This window comes from Mastacembelus armatus, chromosome 10, assembly GCF_900324485.2.
Source record: "Mastacembelus armatus chromosome 10, fMasArm1.2, whole genome shotgun sequence".
Classification (NCBI taxonomy): domain Eukaryota; kingdom Metazoa; phylum Chordata; class Actinopteri; order Synbranchiformes; family Mastacembelidae; genus Mastacembelus; species Mastacembelus armatus.
The window spans coordinates 15,033,276-15,058,263 of record NC_046642.1 but is presented as its reverse complement, the minus strand read 5'-3'; the positions used below and the strand labels follow the sequence as shown (position 1 = coordinate 15,058,263).

At 40.5% G+C, this 24,988-nt stretch overlaps 2 protein-coding genes across 2 annotated transcripts; both read right to left on the bottom strand.

Moving 5' to 3' along the window:
• Positions 1 to 12,695: 12,695 nt before the first annotated feature.
• On the bottom strand, positions 12,696 to 15,595 carry LOC113144780 (uncharacterized). The gene is made up of 9 exons (XM_026331005.1): positions 14,806 to 15,595; positions 14,634 to 14,726; positions 14,434 to 14,538; positions 14,209 to 14,318; positions 13,919 to 14,104; positions 13,670 to 13,832; positions 13,402 to 13,567; positions 12,870 to 12,964; positions 12,696 to 12,781 (listed from the first exon to the last, which is right to left on the bottom strand). The coding sequence occupies exons 1-9, from the start codon at positions 15,593 to 15,595 to the stop codon at positions 12,696 to 12,698; spliced, it is 1,794 nt and encodes a 597-aa protein (XP_026186790.1).
• Positions 15,596 to 19,800: 4,205 nt separating this feature from the next.
• Positions 19,801 to 23,198, bottom strand: LOC113144779 (uncharacterized). The gene is made up of 9 exons (XM_026331004.1): positions 21,911 to 23,198; positions 21,739 to 21,831; positions 21,539 to 21,643; positions 21,314 to 21,423; positions 21,024 to 21,209; positions 20,775 to 20,937; positions 20,507 to 20,672; positions 19,975 to 20,069; positions 19,801 to 19,886 (listed from the first exon to the last, which is right to left on the bottom strand). The coding sequence occupies exons 1-9, from the start codon at positions 23,196 to 23,198 to the stop codon at positions 19,801 to 19,803; spliced, it is 2,292 nt and encodes a 763-aa protein (XP_026186789.1).
• Between the last annotated feature and the right edge of the window lie 1,790 nt (positions 23,199 to 24,988).

Here is a 24,988-nt window from a genome sequence, read left to right as displayed (position 1 = left end):
AGGCCCTTCCTTATTGGTATACAAATCATTGGTTTCACAGACTTCCAGAAAAACCTGATCTTCTGATCTTCTGGAATTATATTGATGTGTCAAAAAGCTTACTCCTTCGTGAATAGTTTGACAACCGCTGTGCCACTACACTTAAGACAGTCTTACCTTCTACACTGTGAAGGCAGATTGACATAAACTGTTATATCAACAAAACATTTCTTCTCCTTATGAATACCCTGATATCCTGTGACCAGTTATCAGACTGTGGATGGATTAGACCCAACTGATTTAAATTGACTTCTAAAGTAGTGCCGTCAGCCTAGGGACCCTGGCCATTGTGCTGTTCACCTGCTTTCATGCAGCCTTTTCCCTTGGGGTATTCCAATACCGATTATAGAATGACTGTAGTTTTGTTTTTAAATACAAGAGTCACTTACTTTGGCTTCAAGGTTAAAAAAAATGTGCATTTTGCTTGATTAAGTGAATGGTGTTCTGTGTGATGGCCTCTCCTAAGCAGTAATAAAATATTTCCATCCATGTGTCTTTGATTCATGTTTGCAAGTGACACATCAGGAAATATGTATTACACTGAAGACTCACGTACATCCTTGTTGTCATATAATCTTTTGGTTTTACACTTTCGAGGTGATGTTTGAGGACAATAATTCCTAATATGTAACAGTAATCCATGGTTTCATTTACAAATAATGTGATTTAAGATTATGTATTATTTATACACAACAAAAAACACACTTTCTTTACAAGTATCTTTTGTAATGTTGCAGAAGTGCAAGTTAGAAGCCCAGATAGTTCTACCTGTAACCCAACTGAGTTTTGGTTCATTGTGTTTGGTGGAATTTTACTAATTTTGCAGTTTAAAAATGGCACAAAGCAGGACAGTGGAGACAAATCAAATCTGTCAAATCTGCTGATTTCATTCTTTGAACTCAAATATATATATAACATTTTTTAAAAAGTTAATAGTTATAGTTAATAGTTATTGTCTTCCCCTTGTTTAATTCCCCCTTGGATTGAGCACAAGCAAGTTTTATTGGAATATTCCCTTTGTTGGCTTGTTAGTGAAATGCAGTTTGTGACTGACCCCTTAAAACCTCAGTATACACTCAATTTCATTTTTATGGTGTACAGGTGCTGACTGAAATTTATTCCAGATTCCAGACTGTGGAGTTCAAATTTACAGAAAAACCCGATATTCAGGCTTAATATTGAGATGTCAAAAAGCATTTACCTTTGGAAAAAGTTTGACAACCACTGCTACTATATTAAGTTCCAGACCCATAATCTATGCTTTCAAAATTACCAATATTATTCAATGTAACAACTTATTTCATCCATCCATCCATCTTCTTCCGCTTATCCGGGGCCGGGTCGCGGGGGCAGTAGCCGAATCAGGGATACCCAGACTTCCTTCTCCCTGGACACTTCCTGCAGCTCTTCCGGGGGGACACCGAGGCGTTCCCAGGCCAGCCGGGAGACATAGTCCCACCAGCGCGTCCTGGGTCTTCCCCGGCGCCTCCTCCCGGTGGCACATGCCCGGAACACCTCCCCTGCAAGGCGCCCAGGAGGCATCCGAAACAGATGCCCGAGCCACCTCAACTGACTCCTCTCGATGTGGAGGAGCAGCGGCTCTACTCCGAGCTCCTCCTGGGTGACCGAGCTCCTCACCCTATCTGTAAGGGAGCGCCCGGCCACCCTGCGGAGGAAGCTCATTTTAGCCGCTTGTATCCGCGATCTTGTTCTTTCGGTCATGACCCAGAGCTCACGACCATAGGTGACAACTTATTTCAAAGACAGGCAAAAATATTGTCATATAAAAATCTTTAGCAGAAAACCCAACTAAGAACTCATGGTACATATACGTTGTATGTATATATTTATTCAAATGCTGCTAACAGATCAATAATAAGAAAATCTCAAGTTTCTGGTTTTTTTGAGTGTGAATTTGCAGTGAATTTTGCTTAATACAAGTCTATGTAAAATGCTTAGTGCCATAGTGTGTGTTAGATATATACAGAAAGTTGTATCAGTAAATCAGTTAAGTCTTTGTTGTTCTGAAAATGACTGAAAATTCCCAATTCTTTGACTGTGATTCAGTGTTGGCCTAACTTAATCTCCATGGATGAGGGAAACAAAAATGTATCTTTTTCTCTTCTTGTAAATCAGTTGCTTTTCTTGTTTAGCACCTTTCTTTGATGACTGCTTTTGTGGGTGTAGTTTTTTGTGTTTTAAACAATGAAAATGCCAAAAAGAATTTTGTCTACATGTCTTTCCTGATTGTTTCAAAGTGACACATCAGGGGGAAAATTATTACACCAATTAAGAAAAAACCACAGGTACCTCCTATTTCTTATGCAATCTGGTTTTATGCTTTGGAGGTGATTATTGAGGACAGCAACAGTAAATTCATGCCTTACTTTACAAATGATGTGACTTAGGTTTATGTATTATTCACACACAGCAAAACCTCACTTTGTTCACTATTATGAGGCAATTTGCATTGTTTATACAACGACATTGTTTAGACAAGGAAAAACCCAAAGATAGTTGTTCTGCACTGAAGGAACAAATTCCTCTGTTTCCTGATGGTTACTCAATTCTGACATTAATCATGTTCCTTCACCTTTCAGTGGTTCACTGTATTTCCTGAAATGCAGCAGTCACCTGGGTTATTGTTATCACTGTTGCATTCATCTCTTTATCTCACTGTCAGCACTCCTCCTTCAGTCACCTTTCAGATGTCCATTGAATCTACGGTGAATTGGTTAAAAATTTTCAATACGACTGAGTGATCCAGAAAGATCTCTCTTTACTCTTTTTATCTTTATTTTATTTTGCACATATTAAAATTACAAAAACAATTTACAAAACTAGGGCAGCAAGGTGGCTTGGTGGTTAGTACTGTGGAGTTTGCATGTTGTCCCCGTGCTTGTGTGGGTTTTCTCCAGGTACTCTGGTTTCCTCCCACAGTCCAAAAACATGTATGTCAGGTTGATTGGTGACTCTAAATTGCCCATAGGAGTGAGTGTGAGTGTGTGAGGTTGTTTGTCTCTATGTGGCCCTGTGATGGACTGGGGACCTGTCCAGGTGTACCCCTGCCTTTCACCCAAAGAGAGCTGGGATAGGCTCCAGCTGATCCCCATGACCCTGGTTAAGGAATAAGTGGGTATAGATAATGGATGGATGGAGATTAGTTTTTGTTTTATGTTTGTTTGTATAAAGAGCCGTTTGTGTAATATAGACATATATATACAAAATGTGTGTGATTTAACCAAAAAATCTCTTAAACATTTGTTGAACATTTGTGTTCTTATTAACAAGATGAGAAATTTTTATCCATATTTTACAGCCTCTATATCTTAGACAAAACTGGGCTCAGGATTTGACACATTTTGGCAGATGAACATCTTGATTTTGACAAGTACTGATGCAACTTCTGAATTAGTTTTAAAGTAGGATATGAAATGCTCAGGTATAATGCTTTGATTAAACTGTGCATGACTTTATTTGTAACTTTATGTATAATAAGGCATATTTGATGCATTTTGATACCACAAATGTTGAGAAAGTTTGTGAAATTAATCGGCAGTTGATGTCTCTTGATCTCTTACAAAAAATGGTTCCTTGTCTTTTTTTTTTTTACAAAACCAAATGCATATTGTGCAAATGTTGTTTATTGGCAATAACCAAATCAAAAGAATCCACAATAAACTTAAACACAAAAATAAGAGAATTTTCTATTTCTTTAGATCTCAGTTTTATACAAGCATTCTGAAATATAGTTATTTGACTTCATTTCAACAATTAACACCCACAGCAATAAATATTATTATCATCGCTACAATACTGAAGATAAATTCTCAATTTAAGTATATAACAAGGTGTGAACTCTAACAAATGTGTTTAGAATGAGGCTTTGTTTAGACTAACTTTCCAGTTTATATGGCAGTCTCTGCAGAGTCGAGAGCAGGAAACAGACCAGAACAACCTCCATGACTGTTGTTAGAAGCAGCAAAACCAGGTTCCTGTAGGCAGCTGAATCAAACCATGGAAGGAATTACAATTGACTCATAAAACAGATACACAATAAAATGTTATTTTTTATTTAAGAACACTGCTGTTGTCCTTACCAATCAGCATGAGGAAAACATTAATAACCAGCAAAGCAATGGCTCCTGCTGCAAAACCATATGCTGCCTCTGTAGAAAAGTGCAGCAAGATGCCTAGAAAAAAGATTTCTGATTAGAGCTTCATGTAATTATTTTGTGGAATGAATCTAATCGTAAGTAAATACTAACATACCTGCAAACCTAAACCAGGTCCAGGTTGCCCATACGGCCACATAGATGGACGAGATGATGGATCCAAACCGGCCACCTCCTGTAACCTGCAGCCGGCTCACATAGGCCTGAATGATCGCTCCAGAGATGAGGACCCAAGGGACAGTCAGATGCAGGAAGGCTGCATTTGTGCTGGTTGTACTTGCATGGAGGGCTGAGAGAGCAGCAACCCCATTTGAAAGGTAGAACAGGGCATCTGTAGCCTGGTCAGTCTGGGGCAGTGCCCCCTGGTCTCTAGACCTGCTACACATCAAAACTCTCTTCAGCTTGTCACTGGACACAGGTTGTGGGCCTACAGGGATGAGAGACTTCTCTGCTATGGTGTTGATGAGACGTGAGAAGGTTCCGTAGAGGGAGGCTGCAGTAAACAGGGAACAAGCTATACCAAAGAAGATGTAGTAACCCTGGAGAGGGATCTGGGAAATTGTGGAGACGGTGACCAGGACAAAGAGCAAGTTGTGGACCAGTTCCAGGACATCCATGTTCAGGCTTCCCACACACACCACCAAGCCTGCCACCACAAAGAACCAGTTTCCCACCATTGCTTCCCTCCCTGAGGCCACTTTGGTCTCTTCCACAATCACAGCAGATACCACAAACTCATCCCAAGCTTTGATCAGCCAGTATGAAGCATGAAGACCAAACTTTGTGGTGTGGTAACAGTCTTGACGCAAGTGGGCATAGTAACTGGACAACAGCTGAGCAGCTGCGATGATGGAGATCCATGCAGCTCCTAAACCGAATGACTTCATGTACCCAAAGCTGTAGAAAGCAAAGATGAAGGGGGCAACCGTGTCACAGAAGAAACCCAAGGCCATGGGCTCTGCGTATTTTGTGTTTTTCTTCTTCTCTTGGCCAATGCTCTGAGCACTTGCTGAGTTGGCGGCCCCCAGAAGGAGAACATTAAAGAGGGGGGTACCGAAGCCTTTAAGGGCTAGGCGCTGACTCAGACCTTTGACCAGCAGTGCAGCTGAACCATAGATGGCAAAGATCAGAATGAGCAACTCCAATACCCCAGAGACCACAAGAGCCCAGGGACCCCCTACCACACCCACTGCTTCAAATACTAAAGTGGCTGTGATGGCCCCAAAAACAAAAGGCATGATGTAGTTGACTGTGGCAGAACAAAAGGCGAGGAGGAAGGACAGAAGGATATAGGGGACCAGGCCAGCAATCGCTGACTCTTTAATGGACAGAAATAAATGACAAAATACCCCTGAGGTGGCGTTCAGACACATGCTGCTCGTCATGTTAGCAGACAGAGTCATGTTGTTCATTGTTTGATTTGGTACCAACACTGTGGTTTGAGTTTCAGGTAGGGCACCAAAGTAGATTCGGGTGGCACCATAACTGCCCCAAAGAGCAGCATAGCCAATGAAGGCTGTGCCACTCAAATGGTCATATTTTCTGAAGGAAAGTAGTCCGGCCACCAGTTGGCATATACCACCAATCAGGATAAGATGAACACCTGTAAAATTGATGTACATTTGTATAAACCAGTTTTATCTTGCATCTGTTTTCTAGAACATATATTACGGGTTTTACCTGCAAGGATGTTCTCCACGCCAACTGGTGTGTTGCCAGTACGTGCTGTATTGAAGTTTTGGAGAAGTACAAGGAATGCACTGATCCCATTGGCTAACATGCCCAACACTCCTGGTTCTCCATAGAAACTGGCTGGAAACCCATCTGATGCTGCCATAATGTCTTTGTTGTCAAACTGTAGTTTTATTGAATCAACTGGAAAAGAATATAAAAATGTGATAATCAAATTGTATTACATGTTACAAGATAATAACATATCAGTCAAATGACATGCAAAGAGAAGTTAATACTTGTGGTAGAAAAAAAATCTCAGCAGAGGTTTCTCAGAAACCAATTAATCACCAGCAAAGCAAATCACAGCAAACATGACATGACATCCATCCATCCATCCATCTTCTATACCCGCTTTTTCCTGGTTCAGGGTCACGGGGATCTGCTGGAGCCTATCCCAGCTCTCTCTCGGGTGGAAGGCAGGGGTACACCCTGGACAGGTCACCAGTCTGTCGCAGGGCCACATATAGACACCCAAAGACAGACAACCTCACACACTCACACTCACTCCTACGGGCAATTTTTAGAGTCACCAATCAACCTAACATGCATGTTTTTTGGACTGTGGGAGGAAACCAGAGTACCCGGAGTAAACCCACGCAAGCACAGGGAGAACATGCAAACTCCACACAGAAAGGCCGGGATGCGAACCCACGACCTTCTTGCTGTGAGGCAACAGTGCTAACCACTCAGCCACCATGCTGCCCTGACATGACATCATGTGTCTTTTTTACATTGTTTAATTGCCACTACTAGAAAAGGCTTACATAGTTGTGTGAGCTGTATACTAAAAGAAAAGATTTTAAAAAGAAAAGATCTGGCCTGAGCTAGGTGTTTTTAATAAAAATGAAAGTTTCTCTGGAATAGTGATGGAAATTTCGGCTCTTTTTAGAGAACCCTCTCTTTTGGCTCCTTTATTTTATGACACCTTTATTTATACACTCTATAGAGTGATAAAAAAATAAATTAGAAAGTGCAAAAACAAACGTTTAACTATTTACAAATGACCTTAACTAACTTTATATGCTAGCTCTATATGAGATTTTAGGCTTGCAGACTCTACATTCTGCCTTAGTTTGGTCAATGTAATTGAAATGTGTCCAGATTTTGCTGCGTTTCCTGTTGTCACTCATTTTCTCAAGTTTTTTTTACCTTTCCAGTCCGTTTGTGTTGTGTTCCCTGCTCTTTCTCTCGTCTCCCTCCCTCCTGTTCGTGTGCTTACTGTGTGCTGTGTGTGTAACCCCCCCCACTCAGCGCAGACAGAGACGCCACACATATTGACCAATCAAATGCGGCTTGAAGAGAAAAGAGAGAGAGAGAGAGAGAAACAAAGCGGATCCCAAATCAGGAGCCGGCTCCTGTCGTTCACGTGAAAGAGCCGGCTCTCAGAGCCGTTTCGTTCACGACCGACACATCACTATTTCATGAACATTAGTAAAAATCAGCTACACTAAAGAACCATGTGAGTGAAAATATGACAAGAACATATTAAAAAAAGATAATGAACTCCTCAACATCTTGTCTCTGGTTTGAGACAATTTTTCCTAATTTTCAGATCAGTTTTCATCATTATACAATCCAACAATAAGATCTTTTCTTGAAAATTTTTAAAATCTCATAATTACAACAAAAAGCTTCGTTTAGTTTTTTTTGTTTGTGTGTTTTTCATCAGTCGCAGTTCACCATGGCAGCATGTGGTGACTTTGCCTCTGGTTCCTCTTCCTTGTGCACGGATAATTGATTTACAGTGGGTACAGAAAGTATTCAGACCCCTTTACATTTTTCACCCTGTGTCATTGCAGCCTTTTGCCAAAATCAAAAAAGTTCATTTTATTTCTCATTAATGTACACTCAGCACCCCATCTTGACAGAAAAAAACAGAAATGTAGAAATTTTTGCAAATTTATTACAAAAGAAAAACTGAAATATCACATGGAAATATCACATCACAAAGAGTGAAAAATTTAAAGGGGTCTGAATACTTTCCGTACCCACTGTATGCCCATCCCTGCAATGTTATTCTCATTGTGAAACTGTCAGCATTACAGAAGCTCCAGCAATATGGGAAATGAAGAAGTTTCTTGTTCTCCTCCTGTCAGTCAATTAGTCACTTTATTTGGGAAGTGCCACACAGCCTTTTACTTGAAATGAATACACCTTTTGATGATGCTGACTTTTGTGTTTTAAGCAGTAATAAAAATATTTCCATCCATGTGTCTTTGATTCATGTTTGCAAGTGACACATCAGGAAATATGTATTACACTGAAGACTCACGTACATCCTTGTTGTCATATAATCTTTTGGTTTTACACTTTCGAGGTGATGTTTGAGGACAATAATTCCTAATATGTAACAGTAATCCATGGTTTCATTTACAAATAATGTGATTTAAGATTATGTATTATTTATACACAACAAAAAACACACTTTCTTTACAAGTATCTTTTGTAATGTTGCAGAAGTGCAAGTTTGAAGCCCAGATAGTTCTACCTGTAACCCAACTGAGTTTTGGTTCATTGTATTTGCAGCATGGTTTGTTCGATAGGAGTCTTTAGTTAGTGCTTAAACAAGGAAAATGGCATAAAAAATGTCTCAGTGTCTTTGATTATCATGATGTAAAATTAACTGCACTGAAAAAACACAGTTGTGCTTTTGTGGGTGCTGACTTTTGTGTTTTAAAAAAGAAAAATGCCAAAAATAATCGTGTCCTCATGCATTTGCTTTTAGTTTCAAAGTGACACATCATAGTGGAGAAAAATTATTACACTAAGGAAACAAATTCAGGCCCTTCCTTATTGGTATACAAATCATTGGTTTCACAGACTTCCAGAAAAACCTGATCTTCTGATCTTCTGGAATTATATTGATGTGTCAAAAAGCTTACTCCTTCGTGAATAGTTTGACAACCGCTGTGCCACTACACTTAAGACAGTCTTACCTTCTACACTGTGAAGGCAGATTGACATAAACTGTTATATCAACAAAACATTTCTTCTCCTTATGAATACCCTGATATCCTGTGACCAGTTATCAGACTGTGGATGGATTAGACCCAACTGATTTAAATTGACTTCTAAAGTAGTGCCGTCAGCCTAGGGACCCTGGCCATTGTGCTGTTCACCTGCTTTCATGCAGCCTTTTCCCTTGGGGTATTCCAATACCGATTATAGAATGACTGTAGTTTTGTTTTTAAATACAAGAGTCACTTACTTTGGCTTCAAGGTTAAAAAAAATGTGCATTTTGCTTGATTAAGTGAATGGTGTTCTGTGTGATGGCCTCTCCTAAGCAGTAATAAAATATTTCCATCCATGTGTCTTTGATTCATGTTTGCAAGTGACACATCAGGAAATATGTATTACACTGAAGACTCACGTACATCCTTGTTGTCATATAATCTTTTGGTTTTACACTTTCGAGGTGATGTTTGAGGACAATAATTCCTAATATGTAACAGTAATCCATGGTTTCATTTACAAATAATGTGATTTAAGATTATGTATTATTTATACACAACAAAAAACACACTTTCTTTACAAGTATCTTTTGTAATGTTGCAGAAGTGCAAGTTAGAAGCCCAGATAGTTCTACCTGTAACCCAACTGAGTTTTGGTTCATTGTGTTTGGTGGAATTTTACTAATTTTGCAGTTTAAAAATGGCACAAAGCAGGACAGTGGAGACAAATCAAATCTGTCAAATCTGCTGATTTCATTCTTTGAACTCAAATATATATATAACATTTTTTAAAAAGTTAATAGTTATAGTTAATAGTTATTGTCTTCCCCTTGTTTAATTCCCCCTTGGATTGAGCACAAGCAAGTTTTATTGGAATATTCCCTTTGTTGGCTTGTTAGTGAAATGCAGTTTGTGACTGACCCCTTAAAACCTCAGTATACACTCAATGTCATTTTTATGGTGTACAGGTGCTGACTGAAATTTATTCCAGATTCCAGACTGTGGAGTTCAAATTTACAGAAAAACCCGATATTCAGGCTTAATATTGAGATGTCAAAAAGCATTTACCTTTGGAAAAAGTTTGACAACCACTGCTACTATATTAAGTTCCAGACCCATAATCTATGCTTTCAAAATTACCAATATTATTCAATGTAACAACTTATTTCATCCATCCATCCATCTTCTTCCGCTTATCCGGGGCCGGGTCGCGGGGGCAGTAGCCGAATCAGGGATACCCAGACTTCCTTCTCCCTGGACACTTCCTGCAGCTCTTCCGGGGGGACACCGAGGCGTTCCCAGGCCAGCCGGGAGACATAGTCCCACCAGCGCGTCCTGGGTCTTCCCCGGCGCCTCCTCCCGGTGGGACATGCCCGGAACACCTCCCCTGCAAGGCGCCCAGGAGGCATCCGAAACAGATGCCCGAGCCACCTCAACTGACTCCTCTCGATGTGGAGGAGCAGCGGCTCTACTCCGAGCTCCTCCTGGGTGACCGAGCTCCTCACCCTATCTGTAAGGGAGCGCCCGGCCACCCTGCGGAGGAAGCTCATTTTAGCCGCTTGTATCCGCGATCTTGTTCTTTCGGTCATGACCCAGAGCTCACGACCATAGGTGACAACTTATTTCAAAGACAGGCAAAAATATTGTCATATAAAAATCTTTAGCAGAAAACCCAACTAAGAACTCATGGTACATATACGTTGTATGTATATATTTATTCAAATGCTGCTAACAGATCAATAATAAGAAAATCTCAAGTTTCTGGTTTTTTTGAGTGTGAATTTGCAGTGAATTTTGCTTAATACAAGTCTATGTAAAATGCTTAGTGCCATAGTGTGTGTTAGATATATACAGAAAGTTGTATCAGTAAATCAGTTAAGTCTTTGTTGTTCTGAAAATGACTGAAAATTCCCAATTCTTTGACTGTGATTCAGTGTTGGCCTAACTTAATCTCCATGGATGAGGGAAACAAAGATGTATCTTTTTCTCTTCTTGTAAATCAGTTGCTTTTCTTGTTTAGCACCTTTCTTTGATGACTGCTTTTGTGGGTGTAGTTTTTTGTGTTTTAAACAATGAAAATGCCAAAAAGAATTTTGTCTACATGTCTTTCCTGATTGTTTCAAAGTGACACATCAGGGGGAAAATTATTACACCAATTAAGAAAAAACCACAGGTACCTCCTATTTCTTATGCAATCTGGTTTTATGCTTTGGAGGTGATTATTGAGGACAGCAACAGTAAATTCATGCCTTACTTTACAAATGATGTGACTTAGGTTTATGTATTATTCACACACAGCAAAACCTCACTTTGTTCACTATTATGAGGCAATTTGCATTGTTTATACAACGACATTGTTTAGACAAGGAAAAACCCAAAGATAGTTGTTCTGCACTGAAGGAACAAATTCCTCTGTTTCCTGATGGTTACTCAATTCTGACATTAATCATGTTCCTTCACCTTTCAGTGGTTCACTGTATTTCCTGAAATGCAGCAGTCACCTGGGTTATTGTTATCACTGTTGCATTCATCTCTTTATCTCACTGTCAGCACTCCTCCTTCAGTCACCTTTCAGATGTCCATTGAATCTACGGTGAATTGGTTAAAAATTTTCAATACGACTGAGTGATCCAGAAAGATCTCTCTTTACTCTTTTTATCTTTATTTTATTTTGCACATATTAAAATTACAAAAACAATTTACAAAACTAGGGCAGCAAGGTGGCTTGGTGGTTAGTACTGTGGAGTTTGCATGTTGTCCCCGTGCTTGTGTGGGTTTTCTCCAGGTACTCTGGTTTCCTCCCACAGTCCAAAAACATGTATGTCAGGTTGATTGGTGACTCTAAATTGCCCATAGGAGTGAGTGTGAGTGTGTGAGGTTGTTTGTCTCTATGTGGCCCTGTGATGGACTGGGGACCTGTCCAGGTGTACCCCTGCCTTTCACCCAAAGAGAGCTGGGATAGGCTCCAGCTGATCCCCATGACCCTGGTTAAGGAATAAGTGGGTATAGATAATGGATGGATGGAGATTAGTTTTTGTTTTATGTTTGTTTGTATAAAGAGCCGTTTGTGTAATATAGACATATATATACAAAATGTGTGTGATTTAACCAAAAAATCTCTTAAACATTTGTTGAACATTTGTGTTCTTATTAACAAGATGAGAAATTTTATCCATATTTTACAGCCTCTATATCTTAGACAAAACTGGGCTCAGGATTTGACACATTTTGGCAGATGAACATCTTGATTTTGACAAGTACTGATGCAACTTCTGAATTAGTTTTAAAGTAGGATATGAAATGCTCAGGTATAATGCTTTGATTAAACTGTGCATGACTTTATTTGTAACTTTATGTATAATAAGGCATATTTGATGCATTTTGATACCACAAATGTTGAGAAAGTTTGTGAAATTAATCGGCAGTTGATGTCTCTTGATCTCTTACAAAAAATGGTTCCTTGTCTTTTTTTTTTTTTACAAAACCAAATGCATATTGTGCAAATGTTGTTTATTGGCAATAACCAAATCAAAAGAATCCACAATAAACTTAAACACAAAAATAAGAGAATTTTCTATTTCTTTAGATCTCAGTTTTATACAAGCATTCTGAAATATAGTTATTTGACTTCATTTCAACAATTAACACCCACAGCAATAAATATTATTATCATCGCTACAATACATTTCACTCTCCTTTGCTCCCAGATTTCATAAAGTAGCCTTGGGAAATCCAGACAGTGAAGAAACATGGTTTATCAGAAAACATAAGAAATGGGCTTTACTAAAAGTTCAGTCACACCATACTGCTTTTCACTCTGTCAAAGATTTGTTGGACTTTCACTGCAGGAACACAGCCTTCTCTCACAATGGTGATGATTCCTGTGGAGTGAGACAAGTGTGAGTGAGAATGTCTCAGTTTAAAGACATAAACTATGATCATTTTTTGGGTAAGCATTAAGATTTTTACCGTCATCAATCTTCAAGCAATTGACCACAGTGGAAGCAACAACTTCATTTGAGTTCCCGTCACACAGAACACCTTGGATCTTGTGCCCAAGTCGACTGTGGCAGAATAAATAATATAAAACTTTCTATGTGTGACAAATTTGTTACAGATTAGTGAAATTCAAAATGCTTTATGGATTACTGACAAACTAGTCATAAGACAGAAAAACAACTGTAGCTCAATACACACATTAACGAAAAGTATATACAGTAATATAGAGATTAAAGATTAAAATGTAAATAATTATAAACATATTGATTAACAAAAAATCTGATCAAAAACAATAAAAGTCAGGCCAAAGAAGTACTAGTAGTGTGTAAAGATCAACTCTTGATGTAGACTGTTCCAGTGACTTGGAACATACAAAGGAAAACTTCTATCAGACTGCAAGACTATCAGACATGTAGCGTAATGGAAGATGGTGCAGTGATTTCTAATCTGTCCTGTCATTTCTCACCTGAAGTGCAGCAAAATTCTGTGAAAAGACTCTTACTTGATGACCATGCTGTGGTGGGTGCTGTCTGGTTCTCCACTGGGATTGGCTGACGTAATGGCAAGAGGTCCAGTGATGTCACATAGGTGGGCAGTGACCGTGTGGTCAGGAACACGGATCATGATGCTGTCTCTGGTACCAACACGGTCATAAGCTGCTCCCACTCCTACACAAGGTGAGTTGAAAGGTGAGGTGAAGACTGATAACTAACATTTTCTTAAACTAAGCTGAGCTGAGTCAAAGACTGTAGCTGCCATATTCAGGTTACCTAGTTTGAACAGCCAGTCTCCTTTGCTGACGATGCAGCTGATGCCTCCAGGATACACGTTCCTCATAAACTCCCAGAGCAGAGGACTGAAGGGCGGCTCAGCTGCTTCCAGCTGCTCCACACTAGAGATGCAAATACAGATGGGTTTCTCTGCAGGCCTGTCCTGGAGCAGGTCAAGGACAACAGGCTGATGAGTTAATGATCTGTCCCATTTTACACTTCAACTAACAGCTTAGTTTTCATTCTTACCTTAATGTTATAGATTTTCTCAATAGCCTCAGGGTTCTTGCAGGAGGCGGCCAAGGCATACACTGTGTCTGTGGGAATACCACATACACCCCCTCCCTCCAGAAGGCCAGCGATCTTCAGGAGACCACCAGTGAGTCGAGAATTAGCAACAGGACACAGTAGCTCTGGAGCAGACTTTGGTTTCTCCTACACAGGGCAGGACACGTCCATTATAAAATGAATTGTATATTTCATGGCAGACCACTATAGAAACAGAGGAGCGCTACAACAGGAGTCTTCTGATTTGTTACCTTTAGCAAAGCAGGGCCCATAGGCAGAACTCTCTGAGAGAAGATGCAGTTGACCAGTGATGCCAAAGCTCCATATATAGAGATTATTGAAAGCAATGCAAGCATGGCAACTGGGAAGAAAAGGTTCACAGTATTTCAATACTGAAGATAAATTCTCAATTTAAGTATATAACAAGGTGTGAACTCTAACAAATGTGTTTAGAATGAGGCTTTGTTTAGACTAACTTTCCAGTTTATATGGCAGTCTCTGCAGAGTCGAGAGCAGGAAACAGACCAGAACAACCTCCATGACTGTTGTTAGAAGCAGCAAAACCAGGTTCCTGTAGGCAGCTGAATCAAACCATGGAAGGAATTACAATTGACTCATAAAACAGATACACAATAAAATGTTATTTTTTATTTAAGAACACTGCTGTTGTCCTTACCAATCAGCATGAGGAAAACATTAATAACCAGCAAAGCAATGGCTCCTGCTGCAAAACCATATGCTGCCTCTGTAGAAAAGTGCAGCAAGATGCCTAGAAAAAAGATTTCTGATTAGAGCTTCATGTAATTATTTTGTGGAATGAATCTAATCGTAAGTAAATACTAACATACCTGCAAACCTAAACCAGGTCCAGGTTGCCCATACGGCCACATAGATGGACGAGATGATGGATCCAAACCGGCCACCTCCTGTAACCTGCAGCCGGCTCACATAGGCCTGAATGATCGCTCCAGAGATGAGGACCCAAGGGACAGTCAGATGCAGGAAGGCTGCATTTGTGCTGGTTGTACTTGCATGGAGGGCTGAGAGAGCAGCAACCCCATTTGAAAGGTAGAACAGGGCATCTGAAGCCTGGTCAGTCTGGGGCAGTGCCCCCTGGTCTCTAGACCTGCTACACATCAAAACTCTCTTCAGCTTGTCACTGGACACAGGTTGTGGGCCTACAGGGATGAGAGACTTCTCTGCTATGGTGTTGATGAGACGTGAGAAGGTTCCGTAGAGGGAGGCTGCAGTAAACAGGGAACAAGCTATACCAAAGAAGATGTAGTAACCCTGGAGAGGGATCTGGGAAATTGTGGAGACGGTGACCAGGACAAAGAGCAAGTTGTGGACCAGTTCCAGGACATCCATGTTCAGGCTTCCCACACACACCACCAAGCCTGCCACCACAAAGAACCAGTTTCCCACCATTGCTTCCCTCCCTGAGGCCACTTTGGTCTCTTCCACAATCACAGCAGATACCACAAACTCATCCCAAGCTTTGATCAGCCAGTATGAAGCATGAAGACCAAACTTTGTGGTGTGGTAACAGTCTTGACGCAAGTGGGCATAGTAACTGGACAACAGCTGAGCAGCTGCGATGATGGAGATCCATGCAGCTCCTAAACCGAATGACTTCATGTACCCAAAGCTGTAGAAAGCAAAGATGAAGGGGGCATAAAAAATGTCTCAGTGTCTTTGATTATCATGATGTAAAATTAACTGCACTGAAAAAACACAGTTGTGCTTTTGTGGGTGCTGACTTTTGTGTTTTAAAAAAGAAAAATGCCAAAAATAATCGTTTCCTCATGCATTTGCTTTTAGTTTCAAAGTGACACATCATAGTGGAGAAAAATTATTACACTAAGGAAACAAATTCAGGCCCTTCCTTATTGGTATACAAATCATTGGTTTCACAGACTTCCAGAAAAACCTGATCTTCTGATCTTCTGGAATTATATTGATGTGTCAAAAAGCTTACTCCTTCGTGAATAGTTTGACAACCGCTGTGCCACTACACTTAAGACAGTCTTACCTTCTACACTGTGAAGGCAGATTGACATAAACTGTTATATCAACAAAACATTTCTTCTCCTTATGAATACCCTGATATCCTGTGACCAGTTATCAGACTGTGGATGGATTAGACCCAACTGATTTAAATTGACTTCTAAAGTAGTGCCGTCAGCCTAGGGACCCTGGCCATTGTGCTGTTCACCTGCTTTCATGCAGCCTTTTCCCTTGGGGTATTCCAATACCGATTATAGAATGACTGTAGTTTTGTTTTTAAATACAAGAGTCACTTACTTTGGCTTCAAGGTTAAAAAAATGTGCATTTTGCTTGATTAAGTGAATGGTGTTCTGTGTGATGGCCTCTCCTAAGCAGTAATAAAATATTTCCATCCATGTGTCTTTGATTCATGTTTGCAAGTGACACATCAGGAAATATGTATTACACTGAAGACTCACGTACATCCTTGTTGTCATATAATCTTTTGGTTTTACACTTTCGAGGTGATGTTTGAGGACAATAATTCCTAATATGTAACAGTAATCCATGGTTTCATTTACAAATAATGTGATTTAAGATTATGTATTATTTATACACAACAAAAAACACACTTTCTTTACAAGTATCTTTTGTAATGTTGCAGAAGTGCAAGTTAGAAGCCCAGATAGTTCTACCTGTAACCCAACTGAGTTTTGGTTCATTGTGTTTGGTGGAATTTTACTAATTTTGCAGTTTAAAAATGGCACAAAGCAGGACAGTGGAGACAAATCAAATCTGTCAAATCTGCTGATTTCATTCTTTGAACTCAAATATATATATAACATTTTTTAAAAAGTTAATAGTTATAGTTAATAGTTATTGTCTTCCCCTTGTTTAATTCCCCCTTGGATTGAGCACAAGCAAGTTTTATTGGAATATTCCCTTTGTTGGCTTGTTAGTGAAATGCAGTTTGTGACTGACCCCTTAAAACCTCAGTATACACTCAATGTCATTTTTATGGTGTACAGGTGCTGACTGAAATTTATTCCAGATTCCAGACTGTGGAGTTCAAATTTACAGAAAAACCCGATATTCAGGCTTAATATTGAGATGTCAAAAAGCATTTACCTTTGGAAAAAGTTTGACAACCACTGCTACTATATTAAGTTCCAGACCCATAATCTATGCTTTCAAAATTACCAATATTATTCAATGTAACAACTTATTTCATCCATCCATCCATCTTCTTCCGCTTATCCGGGGCCGGGTCGCGGGGGCAGTAGCCGAATCAGGGATACCCAGACTTCCTTCTCCCTGGACACTTCCTGCAGCTCTTCCGGGGGGACACCGAGGCGTTCCCAGGCCAGCCGGGAGACATAGTCCCACCAGCGCGTCCTGGGTCTTCCCCGGCGCCTCCTCCCGGTGGGACATGCCCGGAACACCTCCCCTGCAAGGCGCCCAGGAGGCATCCGAAACAGATGCCCGAGCCACCTCAACTGACTCCTCTCGATGTGGAGGAGCAGCGGCTCTACTCCGAGCTCCTCCTGGGTGACCGAGCTCCTCACCCTATCTGTAAGGGAGCGCCCGGCCACCCTGCGGAGGAAGCTCATTTTAGCCGCTTGTATCCGCGATCTTGTTCTTTCGGTCATGACCCAGAGCTCACGACCATAGGTGACAACTTATTTCAAAGACAGGCAAAAATATTGTCATATAAAAATCTTTAGCAGAAAACCCAACTAAGAACTCATGGTACATATACGTTGTATGTATATATTTATTCAAATGCTGCTAACAGATCAATAATAAGAAAATCTCAAGTTTCTGGTTTTTTTGAGTGTGAATTTGCAGTGAATTTTGCTTAATACAAGTCTATGTAAAATGCTTAGTGCCATAGTGTGTGTTAGATATATACAGAAAGTTGTATCAGTAAATCAGTTAAGTCTTTGTTGTTCTGAAAATGACTGAAAATTCCCAATTCTTTGACTGTGATTCAGTGTTGGCCTAACTTAATCTCCATGGATGAGGGAAACAAAGATGTATCTTTTTCTCTTCTTGTAAATCAGTTGCTTTTCTTGTTTAGCACCTTTCTTTGATGACTGCTTTTGTGGGTGTAGTTTTTTGTGTTTTAAACAATGAAAATGCCAAAAAGAATTTTGTCTACATGTCTTTCCTGATTGTTTCAAAGTGACACATCAGGGGGAAAATTATTACACCAATTAAGAAAAAACCACAGGTACCTCCTATTTCTTATGCAATCTGGTTTTATGCTTTGGAGGTGATTATTGAGGACAGCAACAGTAAATTCATGCCTTACTTTACAAATGATGTGACTTAGGTTTATGTATTATTCACACACAGCAAAACCTCACTTTGTTCACTATTATGAGGCAATTTGCATTGTTTATACAACGACATTGTTTAGACAAGGAAAAACCCAAAGATAGTTGTTCTGCACTGAAGGAACAAATTCCTCTGTTTCCTGATGGTTACTCAATTCTGACATTAATCATGTTCCTTCACCTTTCAGTGGTTCACTGTATTTCCTGAAATGCAGCAGTCACCTGGGTTATTGTTATCACTGTTGCATTCATCTCTTTATCTCACTGTCAGCACTCCTCCTTCAGTCACCTTTCAGATGTCCATTGAATCTACGGTGAATTGGTTAAAAATTTTCAATACGACTGAGTGATCCAGAAAGATCTCTCTTTACTCTTTTTATCTTTATTTTATTTTGCACATATTAAAATTACAAAAACAATTTACAAAACTAGGGCAGCAAGGTGGCTTGGTGGTTAGTACTGTGGAGTTTGCATGTTGTCCCCGTGCTTGTGTGGGTTTTCTCCAGGTACTCTGGTTTCCTCCCACAGTCCAAAAACATGTATGTCAGGTTGATTGGTGACTCTAAATTGCCCATAGGAGTGAGTGTGAGTGTGTGAGGTTGTTTGTCTCTATGTGGCCCTGTGATGGACTGGGGACCTGTCCAGGTGTACCCCTGCCTTTCACCCAAAGAGAGCTGGGATAGGCTCCAGCTGATCCCCATGACCCTGGTTAAGGAATAAGTGGGTATAGATAATGGATGGATGGAGATTAGTTTTTGTTTTATGTTTGTTTGTATAAAGAGCCGTTTGTGTAATATAGACATATATATACAAAATGTGTGTGATTTAACCAAAAAATCTCTTAAACATTTGTTGAACATTTGTGTTCTTATTAACAAGATGAGAAATTTTTATCCATATTTTACAGCCTCTATATCTTAGACAAAACTGGGCTCAGGATTTGACACATTTTGGCAGATGAACATCTTGATTTTGACAAGTACTGATGCAACTTCTGAATTAGTTTTAAAGTAGGATATGAAATGCTCAGGTATAATGCTTTGATTAAACTGTGCATGACTTTATTTGTAACTTTATGTATAATAAGGCATATTTGATGCATTTTGATACCACAAATGTTGAGAAAGTTTGTGAAATTAATCGGCAGTTGATGTCTCTTGATCTCTTACAAAAAATGGTTCCTTGTCTTTTTTTTTTTTTACAAAACCAAATGCATATTGTGCAAATGTTGTTTATTGGCAATAACCAAATCAAAAGAATCCACAATAAACTTAAACACAAAAATAAGAGAATTTTCTATTTCTTTAGATCTCAGTTTTATACAAGCATTCTGAAATATAGTTATTTGACTTCATTTCAACAATTAACACCCACAGCAATAAATATTATTATCATCGCTACAATACATTTCACTCTCCTTTGCTCCCAGATTTCATAAAGTAGCCTTGGGAAATCCAGACAGTGAAGAAACATGGTTTATCAGAAAACATAAGAAATGGGCTTTACTAAAAGTTCAGTCACACCATACTGCTTTTCACTCTGTCAAAGATTTGTTGGACTTTCACTGCAGGAACACAGCCTTCTCTCACAATGGTGATGATTCCTGTGGAGTGAGACAAGTGTGAGTGAGAATGTCTCAGTTTAAAGACATAAACTATGATCATTTTTTGGGTAAGCATTAAGATTTTTACCGTCATCAATCTTCAAGCAATTGACCACAGTGGAAGCAACAACTTCATTTGAGTTCCCGTCACACAGAACACCTTGGATCTTGTGCCCAAGTCGACTGTGGCAGAATAAATAATATAAAACTTTCTATGTGTGACAAATTTGTTACAGATTAGTGAAATTCAAAATGCTTTATGGATTACTGACAAACTAGTCATAAGACAGAAAAACAACTGTAGCTCAATACACACATTAACGAAAAGTATATACAGTAATATAGAGATTAAAGATTAAAATGTAAATAATTATAAACATATTGATTAACAAAAAATCTGATCAAAAACAATAAAAGTCAGGCCAAAGAAGTACTAGTAGTGTGTAAAGATCAACTCTTGATGTAGACTGTTCCAGTGACTTGGAACATACAAAGGAAAACTTCTATCAGACTGCAAGACTATCAGACATGTAGCGTAATGGAAGATGGTGCAGTGATTTCTAATCTGTCCTGTCATTTCTCACCTGAAGTGCAGCAAAATTCTGTGAAAAGACTCTTACTTGATGACCATGCTGTGGTGGGTGCTGTCTGGTTCTCCACTGGGATTGGCTGACGTAATGGCAAGAGGTCCAGTGATGTCACATAGGTGGGCAGTGACCGTGTGGTCAGGAACACGGATCATGATGCTGTCTCTGGTACCAACACGGTCATAAGCTGCTCCCACTCCTACACAAGGTGAGTTGAAAGGTGAGGTGAAGACTGATAACTAACATTTTCTTAAACTAAGCTGAGCTGAGTCAAAGACTGTAGCTGCCATATTCAGGTTACCTAGTTTGAACAGCCAGTCTCCTTTGCTGACGATGCAGCTGATGCCTCCAGGATACACGTTCCTCATAAACTCCCAGAGCAGAGGACTGAAGGGCGGCTCAGCTGCTTCCAGCTGCTCCACACTAGAGATGCAAATACAGATGGGTTTCTCTGCAGGCCTGTCCTGGAGCAGGTCAAGGACAACAGGCTGATGAGTTAATGATCTGTCCCATTTTACACTTCAACTAACAGCTTAGTTTTCATTCTTACCTTAATGTTATAGATTTTCTCAATAGCCTCAGGGTTCTTGCAGGAGGCGGCCAAGGCATACACTGTGTCTGTGGGAATACCACATACACCCCCTCCCTCCAGAAGGCCAGCGATCTTCAGGAGACCACCAGTGAGTCGAGAATTAGCAACAGGACACAGTAGCTCTGGAGCAGACTTTGGTTTCTCCTACACAGGGCAGGACACGTCCATTATAAAATGAATTGTATATTTCATGGCAGACCACTATAGAAACAGAGGAGCGCTACAACAGGAGTCTTCTGATTTGTTACCTTTAGCAAAGCAGGGCCCATAGGCAGAACTCTCTGAGAGAAGATGCAGTTGACCAGTGATGCCAAAGCTCCATATATAGAGATTATTGAAAGCAATGCAAGCATGGCAACTGGGAAGAAAAGGTTCACAGTATTTCAATACTGAAGATAAATTCTCAATTTAAGTATATAACAAGGTGTGAACTCTAACAAATGTGTTTAGAATGAGGCTTTGTTTAGACTAACTTTCCAGTTTATATGGCAGTCTCTGCAGAGTCGAGAGCAGGAAACAGACCAGAACAACCTCCATGACTGTTGTTAGAAGCAGCAAAACCAGGTTCCTGTAGGCAGCTGAATCAAACCATGGAAGGAATTACAATTGACTCATAAAACAGATACACAATAAAATGTTATTTTTTATTTAAGAACACTGCTGTTGTCCTTACCAATCAGCATGAGGAAAACATTAATAACCAGCAAAGCAATGGCTCCTGCTGCAAAACCATATGCTGCCTCTGTAGAAAAGTGCAGCAAGATGCCTAGAAAAAAGATTTCTGATTAGAGCTTCATGTAATTATTTTGTGGAATGAATCTAATCGTAAGTAAATACTAACATACCTGCAAACCTAAACCAGGTCCAGGTTGCCCATACGGCCACATAGATGGACGAGATGATGGATCCAAACCGGCCACCTCCTGTAACCTGCAGCCGGCTCACATAGGCCTGAATGATCGCTCCAGAGATGAGGACCCAAGGGACAGTCAGATGCAGGAAGGCTGCATTTGTGCTGGTTGTACTTGCATGGAGGGCTGAGAGAGCAGCAACCCCATTTGAAAGGTAGAACAGGGCATCTGTAGCCTGGTCAGTCTGGGGCAGTGCCCCCTGGTCTCTAGACCTGCTACACATCAAAACTCTCTTCAGCTTGTCACTGGACACAGGTTGTGGGCCTACAGGGATGAGAGACTTCTCTGCTATGGTGTTGATGAGACGTGAGAAGGTTCCGTAGAGGGAGGCTGCAGTAAACAGGGAACAAGCTATACCAAAGAAGATGTAGTAACCCTGGAGAGGGATCTGGGAAATTGTGGAGACGGTGACCAGGACAAAGAGCAAGTTGTGGACCAGTTCCAGGACATCCATGTTCAGGCTTCCCACACACACCACCAAGCCTGCCACCACAAAGAACCAGTTTCCCACCATTGCTTCCCTCCCTGAGGCCACTTTGGTCTCTTCCACAATCACAGCAGATACCACAAACTCATCCCAAGCTTTGATCAGCCAGTATGAAGCATGAAGACCAAACTTTGTGGTGTGGTAACAGTCTTGACGCAAGTGGGCATAGTAACTGGACAACAGCTGAGCAGCTGCGATGATGGAGATCCATGCAGCTCCTAAACCGAATGACTTCATGTACCCAAAGCTGTAGAAAGCAAAGATGAAGGGGGCAACCGTGTCACAGAAGAAACCCAAGGCCATGGGCTCTGCGTATTTTGTGTTTTTCTTCTTCTCTTGGCCAATGCTCTGAGCACTTGCTGAGTTGGCGGCCCCCAGAAGGAGAACATTAAAGAGGGGGGTACCGAAGCCTTTAAGGGCTAGGCGCTGACTCAGACCTTTGACCAGCAGTGCAGCTGAACCATAGATGGCAAAGATCAGAATGAGCAACTCCAATACCCCAGAGACCACAAGAGCCCAGGGACCCCCTACCACACCCACTGCTTCAAATACTAAAGTGGCTGTGATGGCCCCAAAAACAAAAGGCATGATGTAGTTGACTGTGGCAGAACAAAAGGCGAGGAGGAAGGACAGAAGGATATAGGGGACCAGGCCAGCAATCGCTGACTCTTTAATGGACAGAAATAAATGACAAAATACCCCTGAGGTGGCGTTCAGACACATGCTGCTCGTCATGTTAGCAGACAGAGTCATGTTGTTCATTGTTTGATTTGGTACCAACACTGTGGTTTGAGTTTCAGGTAGGGCACCAAAGTAGATTCGGGTGGCACCATAACTGCCCCAAAGAGCAGCATAGCCAATGAAGGCTGTGCCACTCAAATGGTCATATTTTCTGAAGGAAAGTAGTCCGGCCACCAGTTGGCATATACCACCAATCAGGATAAGATGAACACCTGTAAAATTGATGTACATTTGTATAAACCAGTTTTATCTTGCATCTGTTTTCTAGAACATATATTACGGGTTTTACCTGCAAGGATGTTCTCCACGCCAACTGGTGTGTTGCCAGTACGTGCTGTATTGAAGTTTTGGAGAAGTACAAGGAATGCACTGATCCCATTGGCTAACATGCCCAACACTCCTGGTTCTCCATAGAAACTGGCTGGAAACCCATCTGATGCTGCCATAATGTCTTTGTTGTCAAACTGTAGTTTTATTGAATCAACTGGAAAAGAATATAAAAATGTGATAATCAAATTGTATTACATGTTACAAGATAATAACATATCAGTCAAATGACATGCAAAGAGAAGTTAATACTTGTGGTAGAAAGAAAATCTCAGCAGAGGTTTCTCAGAAACCAATTAATCACCAGCAAAGCAAATCACAGCAAACATGACATGACATCCATCCATCCATCTTCTATACCCGCTTTTTCCTGGTTCAGGGTCACGGGGATCTGCTGGAGCCTATCCCAGCTCTCTCTCGGGTGGAAGGCAGGGGTACACCCTGGACAGGTCACCAGTCTGTCGCAGGGCCACATATAGACACCCAAAGACAGACAACCTCACACACTCACACTCACTCCTACGGGCAATTTTTAGAGTCACCAATCAACCTAACATGCATGTTTTTTGGACTGTGGGAGGAAACCAGAGTACCCGGAGTAAACCCACGCAAGCACAGGGAGAACATGCAAACTCCACACAGAAAGGCCGGGATGCGAACCCACGACCTTCTTGCTGTGAGGCAACAGTGCTAACCACTCAGCCACCATGCTGCCCTGACATGACATCATGTGTCTTTTTTACATTGTTTAATTGCCACTACTAGAAAAGGCTTACATAGTTGTGTGAGCTGTATACTAAAAGAAAAGATTTTAAAAAGAAAAGATCTGGCCTGAGCTAGGTGTTTTTAATAAAAATGAAAGTTTCTCTGGAATAGTGATGGAAATTTCGGCTCTTTTTAGAGAACCCTCTCTTTTGGCTCCTTTATTTTATGACACCTTTATTTATACACTCTATAGAGTGATAAAAAAATAAATTAGAAAGTGCAAAAACAAACGTTTAACTATTTACAAATGACCTTAACTAACTTTATATGCTAGCTCTATATGAGATTTTAGGCTTGCAGACTCTACATTCTGCCTTAGTTTGGTCAATGTAATTGAAATGTGTCCAGATTTTGCTGCGTTTCCTGTTGTCACTCATTTTCTCAAGTTTTTTTTACCTTTCCAGTCCGTTTGTGTTGTGTTCCCTGCTCTTTCTCTCGTCTCCCTCCCTCCTGTTCGTGTGCTTACTGTGTGCTGTGTGTGTAACCCCCCCCACTCAGCGCAGACAGAGACGCCACACATATTGACCAATCAAATGCGGCTTGAAGAGAAAAGAGAGAGAGAGAGAGAGAAACAAAGCGGATCCCAAATCAGGAGCCGGCTCCTGTCGTTCACGTGAAAGAGCCGGCTCTCAGAGCCGTTTCGTTCACGACCGACACATCACTATTTCATGAACATTAGTAAAAATCAGCTA